We start from the raw sequence: 18,946 nt of genomic DNA, 5'->3' as shown, positions 1-18,946 counted from the left end.
TACTTAATTCTCAGATCGCTCGTTCTTTTCCTGATTCAGCACTTTAGAGGGTTAATGGCCCCTCGAGATGTTCTATCCAAGTAAAGGGGAAGGTCCATACTGAGTTGGAGTATAGAAAACATTTTACACAGTTCAAGCTTGCATGTCAAAACAAATTATTTTTTAAACTATACTGTACAGTACGTACTTTACAGTGCATCAATACAATACTGTATGCGAGTTAAGGGGAAGTTTCTCTATTGAGTGCACTTTGAAAAATAATTTGATTGGCCATCGAATTACGTGACGCTGCAGCTTAAAAATGTAGGGAGAGGTTGGGGTTGAAGAGTAGGAGCCAATCAGAAGTTTGTTCTCATCCTACAGACACAGATGTAGGATATTGCTTGAACGGCTGCTTTAATTCCCAATGACACGATTTGACGCATGCGCAATACTGGTAATAATAGCATAATTGTTTCTTATTCACCAGAAAAGGAACTTTGACATGCAGGTCACCCTCCTGCTCCTGTGTCGGACATATTGGTACAGGGACAGGAACTCGCAGGAAAGAATACATCCCCACAATCTTCCTTTCCATCTTCTCCATGTTCCTTCCCATCTTCTCCATGTTCCTTTCCATTTTCTCCATGCGCATATCCATTCTCAACATGGTCTCCAAAAGAAGATCAACCTTTTGATCCATGCTGTAGACATCTGTGTAGGTGGGTGGTGGAACAGGTGACCAGGGGGTAGCCAAGAGAACAGCGTCGAGGATGGTTGGTGGAGCTGGTAACCAGGGGGTTGGCTAGAGGACAGCCTCAATGATGGGTTGTGGAGCAGGTCGGCAAGGGTTTGACAGGAGAGCAGCAGCGTCGAAGATGGGTTGTGGAGCAGGTCGGCAGGGGATTGACAGGAGAGCAGCCTCAATGATGGGTTGTGGAGCAGGTCGGCAGGGGGTTGACAGGAGAGCAGCAGCGTCGAGGATGAGTTGTGGAGCAGGTGAGCGGGGGGGGGGGTGCAAGGAGATGATCGGGACTCCACTTAACTTGCACTGTGCTAAGGGCGCCGAATTTCTTCTTCACAAAATAAGGCCCAGGGGTCTTAACCTTTGGAGTTTTTGGTACATTTTCTTTATTCTTCTTTGGTTTTCGCGTAGGTTTTGGCTGGGAAACAGCTTCCGCCTTTCACTTGGCTGGCACGGCAGAAGCATGCTGGTTCTTGTATCCTTAGAATCGGGGGGCTATCCATGGAAACAGAAGGACGAATGCACAATGCAGTATCTGGATAAGAGCTAGTTCAGGTAGAGATCAGTGTGTGAGAGTCTATGCAATTTGTCTCACCTTTTATTTGAAATTTTTCGCGGGCATGGTTATGAGGTGCAGGTGTTAAAAGTGCATGTACTGTGTACTAATCATGTCGAGTGATGTTGAGGCACATTAAATTAAAGTATAAATACACCATCCATTTTGTGTATTCAATGCACAATCAATACACATCGAATTCACATCGAATTGTTCTGTGTATGCGCACTTTTTTTTTTCTAACAGCAGCGATGCCAAAGAAAAGGATTTCAAAAGATCTCAGCTTGAGAATAAAGGATATGTACCAGAATGGACAGCGCATTTTACAGATCCAACACTGGTTACTTATTTCGGGCTTCGTTTTGGCAAAAAGCACCGTTAGTTATCATGCGCATGGGAAGGCCAAAAACGTCAAAAGAAATCCGACCGTCACTACTAAGTAAAGTACTACAGTACAGTAGTACTTCTTGTCCTCCATACTTTACAGTAACTCTAACAACGGAGTGTACTGTTCTGTATGCCTGTGTTTCTGTATCCCTTTATGTCTGTGTGTAATCCTGCATTTACTGTACACACACACCCACAAAGCATCAACAGTACAGTACTGTATGTCACCAGCTTTTATAGTATGCCAGTGATTGGGTGGTACAGTAGGAGTGACTGAGTGTCTGACAGTGCAGTCTATTGGGATGCTTTATTTGAGTGAGGGATGCTTAATTTGCTTACTGTAATAAATTGTTCTGTATTTCTTTACACTGTAGGGCGACAACACTTCTGGTAGACCAAATGAGTGAACAGAATGATGAGACGTGTGCCACAAGGGTAAAAGAATGCACTAGAGGCAATTCACAAAATAAAAGCATCTGTGACCAGCATCAGGCAGATGAGACGGAAATATGGGCGTGTTAAGTAACAGTTCTTGTTTAGCCCTCTATTTTTATGTTAGGCGCCCTCCTAGCCTACTGTACAATAGGGTTGGCCAACTGTACTGTATGTAATACTGTCCATACAGTACAGTATACTGTATTGTTTCAATACATTACTATTAGTTTTCTATACTGTACAGTACTGTAGATGTCTGACTTATTTTTTCATTTTTGAGTGCTGGGAACCATCATACTTACTGTATATCCAGTATTTAGTACCTCTAACATTATTCCTTGTCATTACAGACCATATCCTATGATAAGGGAAGCCAACAAAATAAAAAGAGTGGACCAGGCACGGGCATGGATCGAAAGTGGCGAGACATTCCAGGATGTCATCTTTACTGACGAGACAACTGTAGCGCTTGTGAGATTTGCCCGTTTTGCATTCTACAAAAAAGGACGCCTATCTCTGAATCCTCGTCCCAAGCACCCAGTGAAGATGCATGTATGGGGTGCCATCTCTAGAGAAGGACCAGGATGCATCATTATCTTTGAGGGTAAAATAATGCACAAATACACATGCTGTGCCTGTGGCCTCGCCTCATGCACTGGAAAGCTGTACTGTACAGTATTTTGCACCCTGTTACTGTACATTTTTCTTTTCTTGTTTCCAGGAATCATGAATAAAGCGTTCTTCCAAGATCATATAATTACACATGTTGTCGAATACATTAGGAATGATTTTCCATCTGGACACCGGTTCTTCCAGGACAATGATCCAAAAAACACACCGCGTCAACAGCTCACATTCTTGCCAGCGGTATCAACTGGGTTAAGACGCCAGCGGAGTAAGTTGGGTAACCATTTCTCATGGTTTTACACAGTTTATATCTCCTTACAGTAAGTAATTAACTTTTTTTTCTCCCCTCCTGCTGTATTCCAGATCACCAGATTTTAATCCCATCGAAATGGTATGGCATGAGTTGAAGGATTATATCAGAAAAGTGTGGAAACCGTCAAAAAAGGATGAATTGGAGAAAGGGGTACTGCATTTCTGGAACAACAAACTCACCGTAGCCAGATGTAATAAATATATCAATCATATTGCGACTGTGTTGCCTATTGTTATACAACGTAATGGCCATGCCTCGGGAAAGTAATAAGGCACAGGTAAGTATGATACAGGTAAGTATGGCACTCAAACTAACCATGTCTGCATTTATTGTTTTTTTTCATTTTCTGAACTGCTGCAAGCAAGGAAGGGGGGGGGGCATAAGATAATAGTACGGTGTTCATGTACAAACCAGCCTGTATCTTACACAAACCCCCCCTCTCCCACCTCTCTCAGTAGTTACTGTATAAAAATTCGTGTTTGACAAAAAAAAAATTGTTTTAAAAAAAATCTTTTGAAATAAATACTGTATTGTTATTGTTTTAACCATTTATTTCTGTTAATCAGGCACAGGTAAGTATGATACAGGGACTTTACTGTACTGTACCCAGTAAGTACTGTATGGCACTCAAACTAACCATGTCTGAATTTATTGTTTCTTTTCATTTTCAGAACTACCGCAATGAAGGGTGGGGGATATGTAAGATAATAGTACTGTGTCCATGTACAAACCAGCCTGTATCTTACACAACCTCCCCCCCACCCTCTCTCACCAGTTACTGTATAGAAATTAGTGTTTGCCCCAAAAAAAAATTGTTTAAAAAAAAAATTGTTTAAAAAAAAAATCTTTTGAAATACTGTATTTTCAGAGCTGCAGTCCCCTCTCTCCCCATCTCGCAATGCCATAATGAAGAGAAAGACAAGAGTTACTGTATTGTATTTTTGTACTGTATTATGCATTAAAAAATAAAATCTATTTTTTAATCCCCTCTTTTAGGCCTGAAATTCTTATGAACAGTTCAACAAACAAAGCATTGACTTCACATAAGTTTGAGAAAAAATATATATACAGTAAAAACAAAAAATGCTTTATAAAAATTATTATATTTTTATTGTTTAATCAATCATTTCTGTTAATAATGTAATAAAATGCTATAGAAAAATACTATTTTCCTGCATTAAAGATTATCCAACATGTCTTCTGCCAAGCTCATGATAATCACGCAACTGTACATTTACGTTAATGGCTCTGTTGGAGGGCTATGTTGTTGTGTTGTTGATAAGCTTTGAACTTCAAGTTGATTTGTTTTGTTACAGTACAATAGCAGTTTTAGAAGGGCTTGCTTAGCTAGGCCTGTATCTCACACAACATGTTAATCTTATTACTAGTGGGGGGGGAGTGTTGTGTTGAAGAAAAGGCAAGTTAGAAGGGCTTATCGTATCGCACTTGCGTATGCGTGGCATGGTTTGTCAGAGATGTTGATAATCAACAATTAATAATCAACACGGTCCCAGGTCCCAACCAAAGAGAATTACACGCAGGCGCAGAACATATTAAGACATATTCTCAACAGGTCATCATAATGTTTTGCTCCCCACACCCCCAAATAAAAATCACAGTACTACAGTATGCCACCCACCTCAGAAAGAACGTACATGGCTAGTGTGGAATTAAAAAGCAACAGTAATGTTTGATTCTCATAATATCCATAATTGCTACAGTATGTAAGCCAATGGTGATAACCCCAAAAAATATATACTACATTTGTAAAACTTGAATCTCAGAATATCCATACTATGCAAGCCATGGCAATAACCAAAAAAAAAAATACGTTATACAATACACTATACTGTATATTTTTAAAACTTGAACTAACTTCCAAATGAATGGGAAGTTATACACTACCGACACGTTTAATTCGAGCACGGCTAGCACCGCAAGCCGGGGGATGCCCCGGCGTGCTAGCCGCACTCCCTCAGCGTGCTGCGCATCACCGATGCGCGGTCACGCATCATCGGGTGCCTGCGCCCCCTGCACGCGCGTCCAGGGCTCCGTGTCCCGCGATGTGGGGGACGGCGGCAGGGGGTTCCGGGGGACCCGGTGGACCTGGCAGCGGGAGGGAGAGCACCCCGATCGGAGGGCGCTCTTCCGCTGCTTCGGCGCGCGCCCGGCACCCTCCGGCGTGCGCCAGGTTACTGCTGCGGCCGAGAACGGGCAAATGCTCGAATAAACTCGGCCGCAGCAGTACACGCATGCGCATTAATAATCAACAAGGTCCCAGGTCCCAACCAAAGAGAATTACACGCAGGCGCAGTACTGGGAGAGCAGGCTTGGGAAGATTAATGCAACCACAAAGCCAAGCATTTGAAAATTAATGGTTTGTCAGAGGTGTTGATAAGAGATTGAAATCCTTGAGCCGTGTGTGTGTGCGGGGGGTGGGGGGGAGGGGGTGCGAGCTGTGCTAGCTGTATGAAGTTCCAAGCTGTAGTTCAAAGACATATTCTCAACAGGTCATCATAATGTTTTGCTCCCCACACCCCCAAATAAAAATCACAGTACTACAGTATGCCACCCACCTCAGAAAGAACGTACATGACTAGTGTGGAATTAAAAAGCAACAGTACTGTTTGATTCTCATAATATCCATAATTGCTACAGTATGCAAGCCCATGGTGATAACCCCCAAAAATATATACTGCATTTGTAAAACTTGAATCTCATACAGTACTTGCTATGCAAGCCCATGTCGAGAAAAAATAAATAAATACTGTAACAAAAAAAAAAAAACTACTGGGAAGTCATACAGTACTATATACGCATGCGCAGGAATGTACTATAAGGCCACGCTCGGGAAGATTATACACACGCTGCTCAGTGTATAATACAGACATTGAATTGCTATTGGATTTTTATGACAACAACTCGCGATCGCCCACTTGAGTTTCTCGACGGTATTGCAGACAACGCTAAAATGCCCTTTTCTGACCCGGACAAAACGATAAACAAGCCGCGTGTTTAAGTCAGCACGATTCAAATAAATTGCGCGCCATCGAATGGGTATTCCGATCTACATACCGTGTTAAATGTTCGAATAACGGCCGTCCCATCAGTAATACTGTAGTGTGAGCTCCCAAATGGGAACATACAGTGACAAATAATGAAAAAAGCGCACTGAGTAAACATTTCCCAAAAAATAGTTTGCATCAGTTAAAAAAGCATATAAAAACATTAAAACATGAAAAACATAGATACATAGTGAAACTTACATACAGATGCAGCGGCCGTTATTCGAACATTTCACGCGTTGTATACCTCGGAATACCCATGTCATGGAGTGAGATTTCTTCCAACCTTACCACCTTAAGACGCGAGTGCAGGCGAGTGCATAAAATGGCATTTTAGTGTTCTGGTTTTTAAACACCTGAAATTGACACAATAGCACAGTACTGTACACATTACAAATCATTCATTTCTGCTATGGATACGCGAAGAATTGCACCCAAAGAAACAGAATCAATGAAATTCAAACAAAGCAACCACGATAAACATGTGTGCCTGGGGCAATTGGCTGCGCGAATGCTGCGTGGAGTACAGCAGAGCACACGAAAACGGCTCCGTGAAATGTTCGAATAACCGCCGCTGCATCTGTATGTGCAAAGTGGCTAATGGAAGGTGTAAACTAGGAGATCAGGATATACGGTTGACAGGTGATGTTACAATGGGTCCGGACCACGAGCACCACCAGTTGTGTGAGATCTTTAAACTTCTCTGCACCGGTACACAGCTCAACCAATCAGAACGTGCACAGCAAACTCACGTGACCTCAAGTTTTTTTTAACTAAAGAAACATTTTTGCAAATGTTTCCTCAGTGCGCTTTTTACTTTTTGTCATTAAGAAAATATAGCCTATGTTATTTTTTTTTTTACAAGATGGAAATACATTACATTTTCACCGTAGCTTTTCAAAAAATTATTGCTGTCAATATATATTTTAAAAGAAAATAATATTGGTGGTTGACATTTGAAACGCTTGATATTTGATATCTCTACCGTTAGATAATCGTTTGTTATTCATTTCTAATGTTATCAAACTATTAATGAGTACTGACACCATTATCACAACATTATTAATGTATCACTGATGATAATAGTTTAGTTAGATTCATTATTGATATAATTTGCTAACGGATTAATTAATTTCTTCTCACAATGTATTTTCTTTTTCCTTATTACTTTTGCAATCACTGCCAATTAATTTGGATCTTCACATTGTACTTGGAGGCGCAGTATCATTGGAAAACTGAACTAAAGGTTACATAAATGTTACATTTGTTTAAAGAGCATGCAGACTCTAGCAGTGATGGGAGCAGCTACTGAAATAACAAGTTCCTTTACCAGTCCATTTATTTATACTAATTTCCAGGAAGCATTTTTAATGTTGACCTTATAAATGGCAGACCTCAATGCATTCAATATATTTCTTTTAACCCCCTTCAACAGCCTTTTGTATTTATGGAGCTCCTGACTTCAAAAAGAGGTAATCCTTTGAAGGACAATTTGCAATTACTGTAGTGCGATAATGGTGACTTTGGCTTCCATGGATTGTGAGAGCAGCCAATTATTTCCTTCTCATGTTTTCTTGCAAACTAGATAACTATTTTTTCTCACTTCAGCAAAGCATCAGATCAACATTTTTCATAGTATATATTTTTTTTAATGATATCCATACTGATGGTTTACATTTACATCTAAAAATGCTAATGCCATAAATTGATACTGGACTCTCCCTTGATGACAAGGATTAGTCTTATTCTGAGATCAAATTACCTTGCTGCAAGTGCCATGACATAGAGGAAGTGCAAAGTTGGTTTGTTCCTACTTATTTTTGCCTGAAAAAAACTGCATATTGTCTGGGTTAGGATGTCATGAAAAGGGGGGGGGGGGGGGGGATACCGCACTGCCTGATATGATGCTAAAGAGTTACTTTCGTATTGAAGGGGTGCTGAGGGAATGAGCAAATTTACACATACATAAAGAGAAAGAATCCCTATTATACAAGCACTCTTCCTACACTGGTTATATATAAAGTTTATTGTGATAGTGAGGCAAACAAACACGAAATTAAAACCTACTGGATGCTAATGTGCTAAATGTCCGTTACATGTGCACAATGTGTGAAGAATATCATATTCCACAGAATTGTGCACTAGATCTTAATACAAAATTGGTGACTAGATCCATTTGAGTCAAAAACAAATAGAGATATATCTGACATCCCTAATGTCCAGGGGTATAAATGTAGAAATTACCCTTAGACAGCAAAGCATGCCATGGTAAATCCCATAGAGTGGAATAGCTGCATAGTAGTGCACCCTAAATTCCACTATTCCCTTAGTGAGTGTTATCTGATATCCAGGAATCACTCGGATATTGTGAAGTGATTCTACACTCAAATATATACTATACGTCTCTGGTCACATTAGTGGTGTGTTCAATGTTAGACCAAGGTAAATGGCCTCCACATTGGGTGAGTATTATTTCTCCCCCCCACCCCTTCAGGAGATGCAGTTCCAAAATCATGAGAAAAAATAATCAATTGATTGTTTTTCTCTAATACTGTAAGCATCTTTACCGTGTGGGTCATCATCATATTATAGTGGAATAGCCAGTAATAAGCTACGAAAAAATACTGCAAAGCTGCAAGTGACCAAAAGCCGAGCATGGCTTTCCATTGCTTGATTTGATTGCCTTCCAGGTGGGTAGGAAACTAAAAAAAAATGCTTTTCTGAGAATTTACAATACAACAAAAATCAAACTGGCAAAAGTTTGTAAAACCCCGGTTAACCCTTGTTGCAGACGTTTGTATCAATCGCAAAAAAGACATACTTTTCCCTACAAACCATATGTCACGTCACTAATGAAGATATAAAGAGCACCAACCCTAACACAGATCCCCATCGCCTATCCTTCAACCAATGCCTTACCCATTCTACCTTTGTCCAATCCTAAGCATTGCAACGCGTTTATCAGTCTTCCATGTTGGACAATGTCAAAAGCCTTACTAAAAATCCAGGTAAGCTACAGCTACTTCTCCACACTTATCTATTACCTTAATCACCCAGTCCAAAACATTGATTTATTTGACATTATCTTTCCCCAGTCAACCCATGATGCCTGAAATATTGTAGTTTGTTGGACTTTAGATAGTCAACATTCATCTTTCAGCAATGTTTATATTAATTTACCAACTGTTGCTGTAAGGCTCATTGGCTTATAGTTACTTGTCTTTTCCCTACAATACTGTACTTCCACTTTTGTGAATTGGGATTACGCTTGTTCTTCTCCAGTTATCTAAAACTACACCTGAAACTGGTTACATAGATCTGTTAATGATGTTGACGGCACACCCATAAGCACCTTTAATATCCTTGGATGTTTCCCATCTGGCTGCATTGACTTGTCCAATTTAAGTTTTGAAAGTTCTAGTAGGACATTTACTCTGTAAATTGACTTGTTTCCTGCTCCTTTCCCTTTATAATCCTGTTACCCAACTGTGGTCCCTCCACCACCCTTACAAACTCTGTTGTGTAAAAGCATAAGGCCTCGTCCAGGGTGGGTAGGGGCGCGCTGGCGCTCCAGTGCTGCGCCCTGCTCGGCCGTGCATATCCTCTACGTCACGGAGCTGGTTCGCCCTCATTGGGCGAACCGCTCACGTGACGTGCTTGTGAGCGACAAATTCAAATTTGCTCGCTCGGCAAGCGGCTGATCGCCGAGCAGGCGTGCCCGCCCGCTCATGCAGGATACGTGCGTTGTCGCAACGTGTCTACGTGAGTGTACGCGCCTGCTCAGCGCCACTCTGGACGAGCCCTCAATGTACTGTACTTTAAAATCTGCAAGCCTTATGTATGCATATCTTTATTTGTATACTGTAGTGCTCACAGCTGTACTCACTGCTTTACAAGAGCGACAACACAGTGCAGGAAATTATAATACAATAAGTGCAATAAGAAAAATCAGACAATAGGAAAGGAAATCCCTGCCCCAGAGAGTTTACAATCAAAATATATATGTAACGTTAGCTTGTTAAAGTATTTTGCCATTAGAGTCTACAGTATGGTAATTCAGCATACTTCCACTGGGAGACATCCAGTGAAAAATGTGTTCGTAGTTTAATTGAATTAGAGAAACCTTGGAGTATTCACAATACAGAGTACACAACTATTAATTGTTTATGTTGTGGTAAATAATCCATTATTGTTCCTGTATCCACAAGATTATCCGGTTTAATAAATCTGGATCATTTATTTATAATTGTGTGGTATATTAAGACTCAATAAGTATAACAGTTGCTGCTGCTGTTGTTATTATTTAAGTCGTTTTCTCTCTACAGTATGTTTTTCTCTCTACAGCACAGTTGGTACCCCTGCCATATTAGGAAGAGGAGGATGGAGGCACTGTGAGCACCATCTTTTGAAAAGGGTTGGTAAAATGTCAGCATCAGAAGTAAAGAACTCAGGTCCTGCCACCTTATTGGAGAAGAGCAGGAGAGCTATGGTGTTACATGTATACTTACATAGTGCATATTACAATACAGTACATTAGTCAAAGAGCAGTGACAGCAATGCAATGACTCTATTACATGTTCAGTGGCATAATCTTCTTACCTGGTGTGTGATCTTGATTTAGCCCAGTCAGACCTATGCTACCCACACTCCAGTGAAAACTATCTGGCTCTTGTGTTAGATTACATCCAATATTCTTGTTCTCATCAAAGATGTCAAAACTGCAGCTACCAGATACATTGGTGTATTCACCTATATATAAAATAAGAAAATGTCACAGTCTAAAAAAATAAATAAGGAATATACAGTAGCACTGGGAGCCTTTTCACTAGTGAAAAATAAAATGCAGAAATATGAAACAATGAGAATGATTGCACACTTTCCAATGGAACAAGATTCAGAAGAACCCAACTTTAAGGAATAACAATTGTATTATTTCTGTGGTCTGCAGAGTTTGAAGTGCCAGGAACTGTAAATGATCTGTAATTAGGTATGTTGTTTTGCAGATTTTGAAAAATGGAAGTATAGAATTTTCTATATAACAAAGACAGTGCTGTACATTAGACACACTACTCCAATCTATTGTTTTTGATACCGCTTTTAATTAATTAATACAATTCTATAATTGATAAGTTTTGAGCAGCTAACCTTTTCCCTTCATCAGTTTAAGAGATAATTATCACTGTTCTAAATATTTGTTGTAGAAAGCACAAGGAATGAAACAAAAAATAAATCCTTTAATCTCACGCCTTCATGGACACTATGGCTTCCAATGGGTTATGAGACAGGTCTTGGCTAAATGTGTTGGCCTAGTCCAGGGTATGCACTTTGGCTTCCTATATTGCTAAGGCATCTTCAGAACCCTGGAGAAGGCCAAAAAATGTTCTACATGGCATTAGGTGCTAAAAGTTGCTGGTGTTAGGTATAACCATGGCCTAAACTAACATAGCGTTAACTCCTGCATTAATTTTAACATACTATATATCATTAGCACTAATGTTCATTAACATTAATGGCATGCCATCTAAGGCTTGTTATATAGTGTGCGTGCATGCGCTACAGTGCGCACATGCGTAAATGATAGTTGCAGAGTATGAGCCTAGGGTTGCTATACTTGAGACGCAACTTGAGACGCGCGCGCGAACAGCCATGAGCGTTAGCGCGCGTCAGATCTGTTAAAACACAAGAAATTTGTATTTTCGCGCTGCTGCGAGCCAAACAGTGCAACCTAACACTGATGTCAGAGCTACACTTCCTAGCCGCGCACGTCACTGCTTGCGCTATAGCAACACGCCACGTGCACATGGAATACCGGATGTAGTGCCCGCACTACCGTGTACTATATAACAAGCCTAAGCATTAAGGCCGATATTATAGTTACCTTGCGACGAAGCGCATGCACGTGGCACACGCCTGCCGCGTCGCAATTGTTGAACTTTGCTACTGTCAGCTGCAGACGTGACGTTCAGCGAGCGGTTTCGGCCTTATTTGCTGAACCGCTTCATGTGACGCGGCCATCGCTTGGAGAGACTGTAACAGGGGACTTATCCCTGTTCACAAATTAGTCTCTAATCCAGCAGTGTGGTGGTTAACTGCTGGTAGGCAATTAACTAACACCACCTGGCTGATTACAGGTGTTAGTAAAAGCCTGCCTCTGAGACAGGAAGGGAGATTCCTTAGTCCACAACTGGGCTGAACCAAGGAAGGACAGATGTCTTGAGCGGCAAGCTGACAACAAGACAAAGGGGACAGGATTCTAAACTTGGAGCTGGACATTGCCTTAGCATACAAGGGTGCAGATCCAAGAGAGCAGAGAAGCTTCCCCCACAGCAACCCAGCTAACAGATAAGACTTTTCTTATAAGATTATCTATGTCTATCTATATATATATATAAATGTCTCTATGATTTGGGCTGGTGAATCGCTGGGCTAACCACGCAGTTAAAGAGAACTGGATCACAAGTGTATATATACTCCAGAGTGGAGCGGATTTTGTTTGCTGATTTACATGTTTGCTGTGTTTAAAACAACAGGCGCAATAAAGCCTTATTTTAATTTCACCTTAAAACAGTCTCTATTGCGTACCTCTGAACACGTCTCTTACATATGGTGTTAGAAGTGGGATGAGAGGTGGCCCTTGAAGTTAAAAGGGGTCCCGGAGATTGCCTGTGAATTTTTTTGTGCTTTTTGCCTGCATACAGTCTTGCAAACAAACCTGAGCAACAAAAACAAAGATTCACCTGCAGCAGAGATCAGAATTAAAGGGATACACATCTAGGCAGGAAATCTACACTGCACTGAAGAAAGCCACAAAACCACAGATTGACTCTTTTCCCCGATCCCAAGAGGAGAGACGGTGCTGAAGCAGGTAAACCTTACTTGCCTATCACAATAAAGTGTAATATGGTTGTTGAAATAGGGGCTTTGCCTTCCAGCCGTAGTCAGGGTTCAAGAAGTGAGTTAGCACTCCAATGAAAGGAGCTAGGCTCTGTTTATTGTTTTCTTTAAAAACAAATTGTGCTGAAGCAGTGAATACAGATGGTGACCGACGAACGGTACTGATTCTGCAAGTAAAGGCTGCCACACCGCATAGGACTACCAGCTGTGAATGGAGTATATGCAGAAAAGTGTGAAAATTGATGCAGGACTGTGGTGAAGCAGGGGAATTTTCAGCAAACAAGTGCTGAGTGTAAAATTGCCCTACCGGGTAAAAAAGGGATTGTTGAACTGTGTAAAAGGTAACCCAAAGCCAATTGCTGAGTGTTGAGTCACCCTGCCGGGAGTGAAACAAATATTCCACTGCAAAGAATATATATTTTTTCTGCAAGTAAAGTCTGTCTATGTATCTTGGGAGTAAAACAGGAACCCAAAGTGTGGAATGAATGCCATAATACCCAAAGATGAGAGTGAAAATTACTGAACTCAAGCAGAAAACCACATTATTTTGCTGAAGCGGAGGTATTGCACCTAGCAAGTAAATGGTGTAAAGCAAATAGAAGTTTTTACTTAGCAACTGCACATCCAGTATACCTAATGAGAAAGGATGCGTGCACAGTACTAATGATGTTTTAAAACTTACTAAAGGATAGAAAAAGTATACGGAGATGCCTGTGAGAGCTACGACCCATACAAGCAAAATATGCTCACCGGACGGACTATCGCAAGCTGGGGTTCTAGAAAATACACTTGCAAAAGCAGCAATAGTGCCTCCAGAGGTCAGGAAGAAAAATACACCTGATAGCCACAAAATGGAGGACAAGATGCAGCGTTCCTGTAATGAACCCTACCCCACGGAAGAGAGGCCCTTCCAGTCCGATGAGGAGGAAAACATCTCTTACGGGGAACCCAAACCAAGTCACACAAACAAAACACCCCAAGAATGGTGGGGGTGCCTGAACTCGGTACGAACCGAAAAGACCGTTCCCTATGATGACAAATATGATCGGCAGGAGAAAGAGCGGGAGCAGCGGATCACCGAATATTTCCGTCAACTAATACAGTTGCAAGAAAAGCATGGTGGATCCAGTGAAGCAGCTAAAATTTCAAATGGAGACCCCAGTATCCCTGAGGGGACGGAGTCATCCAAAACAAAAAGGTGAAAAAAGAAAAAGAAAAGCGGTTCTTCACGTACCGTGGAAGGAACAGACACGTCCGCAGATCCCGCGGAGAAAAGGGGGGACGAGATGCCCTGCAGCCTAGAGAAAATGGAGGATTCGTCATGCGAATGACCAAATATCCAGAGGGCCCAAGGCAGAAGTCGGGTGACCCAAAAAGTGTCTGTCCGGTGCCAACAGTGAGGAACCCTCAATCAACCATCCCAGGGAAGCGGAGCCGGAACCAGTGAGTGACGATCCCTTGACCAGCCCTGAAGATGCCATGAAAATTGCCAGGCGTGACTGTGATCTGCTCCGGGAACAATTGAAACTGAAGAAAGATGGTTACGCAGAGCTACTGAAAAATAACGTGGAGCTACAGAATAATGTGCTCACGATGTACTCTTTGGCCAGGACAGAATTGGACGATCTCAAGACTGAGCTAGATACTGCAAACGCTACTATTACCGCCATGGATTAAAAACTTAGCCAATCTGATAAAATGATGACTAAGCTGAAGCGGAAGTATGAGGAGGAACTGAAGGAGATTACAGTCTTTCAGCAAGATGTTCACAATCTTTGCGCAGCACTGGATGCCTCACAGCATGATATCAACAGCAGCCACACAAAACTGGAAGTCTCCAGAAAGGAACTACACAGTCTCGCTGAGGAGCTGGACAATTCAAAAGAAACTATTGTCAATCTTAATACAGATCAAAAAGTCTCTCAGAAGGAGCTTCAGACCCTCAACCTAGAGAAGGAAATCTCACGCCAGAAGACTGTCATTCTCAAAGCAGATGTGCGTAAATAGAAGGAGGACTACATGGAGGCCCTGAAAATTACAGAGACTGAAAAAAGAGAAAAGTTAAGACTGAAAGAAGAGAATTCTCATTTGACAGACCACGTCAAGGAAAAAATGAAAAGCTGCATGAGCTTAAAGAAATAAATAAACTTTAGGAAGAGGAAAAGTTTGAAGCAGAGCACCGACTGCAGAACCAACTGCAAGGTCTGCGTACGCACCTCCAGAATGCTGAGGAGAAGCAGCAAACTCTGCAGGAAGACAATCTGCAGGCTGAAAAAGAAATAAAAGTGCTGCAGGAACGTCTGATTACCCAGTATGTCCCTGCAAAGCAGCATGAGATACTGAAGGCTAACCTGAGCATCACCAAAGCATCGCTAGAGGCCAAGATTAGAGCCAGGTGACTCGGCACAAGAGGGAGCACAAGAAGGTCCAGAAACTGAGACAAGTAACTGTGGCCCAAGCAAAGAAATTCACAGTGCTTCACAATACAATGAAAATGTGGAAGCAAGCTCAGAGAAAGCAAAGCGTGCAGATAAATTCCCTGAGAAGAGACTTGCAAGACGCACTCAAAAAACAGGGATCTCTCTCGGATGAGATAACAGTACTACAAGGACAAGTATTGACCCTGACCAAGCATCAGTATCCCACAGCCACAAAAACCCAAAGGAAAAAGGGTACAGTGAGAGCTGGGAGCACCGCTCGCCTAAAAAAAACAAGGTTTCAAAGTCTTAACCACCTAAACAAGCACTAGCTAAACCTCCAGCCACCGAACAGGCAACAAAAAAAGGTATACATGCAGAATCAAAACCAGAAGAATCCTTAGCTGATGAAACTTAAAAGATGGGACATTCTCTGGAAGTGGATGTGGAATTGCAACTCAATCCCAAAGAAGCTGAACTAGCAACTCCATTGAGCGTAAAAAGTGCAGAGAGACAGCTTCAAGAGCGGAAAACTCAAAGGGCTATTCTTAAACGCTCTGCAACTGTTGCCATACAGTCTGCCTACAATAAGAGGAGCACCCGACGCAAGGGAAATCTCATGACCGCGCATGCAGTAAAAAGACTATTCTTGGAAAAAGTCCTCCTCGAGCGACTGAGGAGTGCTGATCTCAAGCACCTTCGGGAGGAGACAAAAATAAACTGGAGAAAGGGCTCCAATCCCAGCGGGACTGAGGGCTCTCTTCCTCCATCCACTCTCATTCAAGTCACAGAGATATCTCGAATGAGAGTGGAAGGATGGGCTTCGGCCGTGGCAAGCCCGAGCTTCCCACAAACAGGGGTGGTATGTAACAAGGGATTTATCCCTGTTCACAAATTAGCCTCTAATCCAGGAGTGTGGTGGTTAACTGCTGGTAGGCAATTAACTAACACTACCTGGCTGATTACAGGTGTTAGAAAAAGCCTTCCTCTGAGACAGGAAGGGAGATTCCTTAGTCCACAACTGGGCTGAACCAAGGAAGGAAAGCTGTCTTGAGCGGCAAGCTGACAACAAGACAAAGGGGACAAGATTCTAAACTTGGAGCTGGACATTGCCTTAGCACACAAGGGTGCAGATCCAAGAGAGCAAAGAATCTTCCCCCACAGCAACCCAGCTAACAGATAAGACTTTTCTTTTAAGAATATTATCTATGTCTATCTATATATATAAATGTCTCTATGATTTGGGCTGGTGAATCGCTGGGCTAACCACGCAGTTAAGGAGAACTGGATCACAAGTGTATATATACTCCTGAGTGGAGCGGATTTTGTTTGCTGATTTACATGTTTGCTGTGTTTAAAGCAACAGGTGCAATAAAGCCTTATTTTAATTTCACCTTAAAACAGTCTCCATTGCGTACCTCTGAACATGTCTCCTACAGAGACAAACTCCTGGATTCTGCTGCGTGGTCGTGGTCGCAGCGCACTATATGCACCTTCAATAGAATGTATTTGTTTTGGCACGCGCCGACGCGGCCTATGACCACACTTAATGTTTTGTTAGGTAGCTTTGAAGATCACCGATCATCTTATTAAGTCACTAATGGAGCTTTTTGGATCTACCCCCGAGTCTGCTCTGTGTTTTATAAAGGGATTCATGAGGCATCAAAAAAGATTACCCATATCTGCACTCAGCCCCAAAATTCCTAACACAATAAAATAGACAGATAGTCTTCAAATAATTTTGGTTTTAATTGGTTTTAAATGCCTGAGCTATATATCAGAAATCTGTCTGATATGACTGAGAACCAAAAACTATGTGGTCACAACAAAATGTCTAAAAACATTAAAAAAAAAAAAAAATTATTAACCGATCTCTCTCCTCACTTCGTAGGGCTGTCTCTGCAACTGCAGTGTCGCAGAGGAGGGTCACATGACACAACACACATCCCTGTATTCTCAAATCAATGCTTTATTGCTATGGACACATACACACACCTACACCATGTGGGAATTGAACATTAGTGTACTATGTATATGTTAAGTTTGTTTTTAGAGTCTATGCCACAGGGATTGTGTGATGTCACAGACTCTAAAAATAAAATTAACATATACATAGTACAGTCCATTTACATACACTGTGCAGTGTGGCATGTAGAGGATAAATATATTTGTAGGGTCAGTTTTGTAACACCAAGCCTGTGGTGTAGAGGTAATGTATTGCTACCAGTACTGTATATGGAAGGTCCTGAATTCGCTCCCTGCATGTGTATTATATAAAATGTATTAATGTTCAATTCCTACATGGTGTAGGTGTGTGCATGTGTTCATAGCAATAAAGCATTGATTTGAATGTTTAAAAAAAAGGTACGGAAATTTGTGTTGTGTCATGTGACTCTCCTCTGCGACGTCGCGCATTAGAGCTGACAGCTGCAGAGAGGAGAGCACTGAAGTGAGGAGAGATCTGACAGAGGCAAAGAGGAGAGAGATCGAGATGCTTGTAAGTCCACACGCAAATCAGGAGCCATGCTTAGCCCACGTTAAGCAGATTCGCGTTGTAGCAGATCGCGCTATAACGGGGTTGATCCGTATATAGCTGAAACCAACCGGAGCGGACAAGTCAACGCCTTTTTGCTGAACTAGGCACCCTGCAACTAGGAGAGGGCTAGATCTCAGACCCCAGTAAGTGTGTATATTCTGTATTTTGTATTTCCGAGGTCTTATCCAAATAAATCTCAATTTATTTCACTGCATTGGGTGAACCGCTCACGTGACCGGCCTGTTACGCCAAGAAATCTGATTTCTTGCACAACGTGCGTCCCCTCCCACTTCTGCCCGCACGTGCATGTACACGATCACTGCCTTAAGGCAGTCTGATCGCTCAGCGTGCGGACATCTCAGCAAGGTCTGCAGCACCATGGCCCCAGCCTAAGTCCTGTCTTTTGTGGCCAAGTTCTACATAGAGGTCGCAGCTAGGAGTTGAAGCCGAAAAGAGGACCAGGAGAACCAGGTGTATTTCCCGGTCAGGGTAAGCTCATCTAAGCGCGGGCGCCCTACACCTAGGAATGGCTAGATTTCCCCCCAGGCCCCCGGTAAGTGTATTTTTAACTGTATATTGAGTTAAAAAACAGGGCAAATCTCTTTAGGGAGGTCTCTCACCTAAGTTTATTGGATACCCCAGTGTCCCAGTTGTAAGTGTCGGTGTTGTTTTGCTGTAAATCGCTGTGGATATTTCTTTTTCCCAAAGCTACCTAACAAAATAATTAAGTGCTGTCTTTTTCCAATAAATTAATTTTATTAACTGTGTTTCTGTCTGGGAATTGATCCCTGGTGTGTTTGTCCTGGTCTCCCGTGACAGTGAAGATGGTTGATAAGTGCAAATGTGATTGAGGAGAGCATGCTGTAGTCATCATAAGTCCAGGGTATTGAAATATTTTATTCAGAATATGGTTTTTCAAGTTGGACTTGAAGGTTATCAGGACCTTAGCTCGCAGTAGGTGTACATTTAGTACCAACATTGATAGGTCTTTA

General features: G+C 41.9%; 1 protein-coding gene across 1 annotated transcript in view; it reads right to left on the bottom strand.

Moving 5' to 3' along the window:
- The window catches only part of MALRD1 (MAM and LDL receptor class A domain containing 1), a 662,703-nt gene that overhangs the window by 218,440 nt on the left and 425,317 nt on the right, over nt 1-18,946 (bottom strand). Inside the window, exon 29 of the mRNA XM_075588643.1 lies at nt 10,707-10,856. Within this exon, the coding sequence (XP_075444758.1) occupies nt 10,707-10,856 (150 nt within the window). The remainder of the gene's footprint in view (nt 1-10,706; nt 10,857-18,946) is intronic.

Source organism: Ascaphus truei, chromosome 2, assembly GCF_040206685.1.
Source record: "Ascaphus truei isolate aAscTru1 chromosome 2, aAscTru1.hap1, whole genome shotgun sequence".
Taxonomy (NCBI): domain Eukaryota; kingdom Metazoa; phylum Chordata; class Amphibia; order Anura; family Ascaphidae; genus Ascaphus; species Ascaphus truei.
This window is presented reverse-complemented; position numbering and strand designations above follow the sequence as displayed.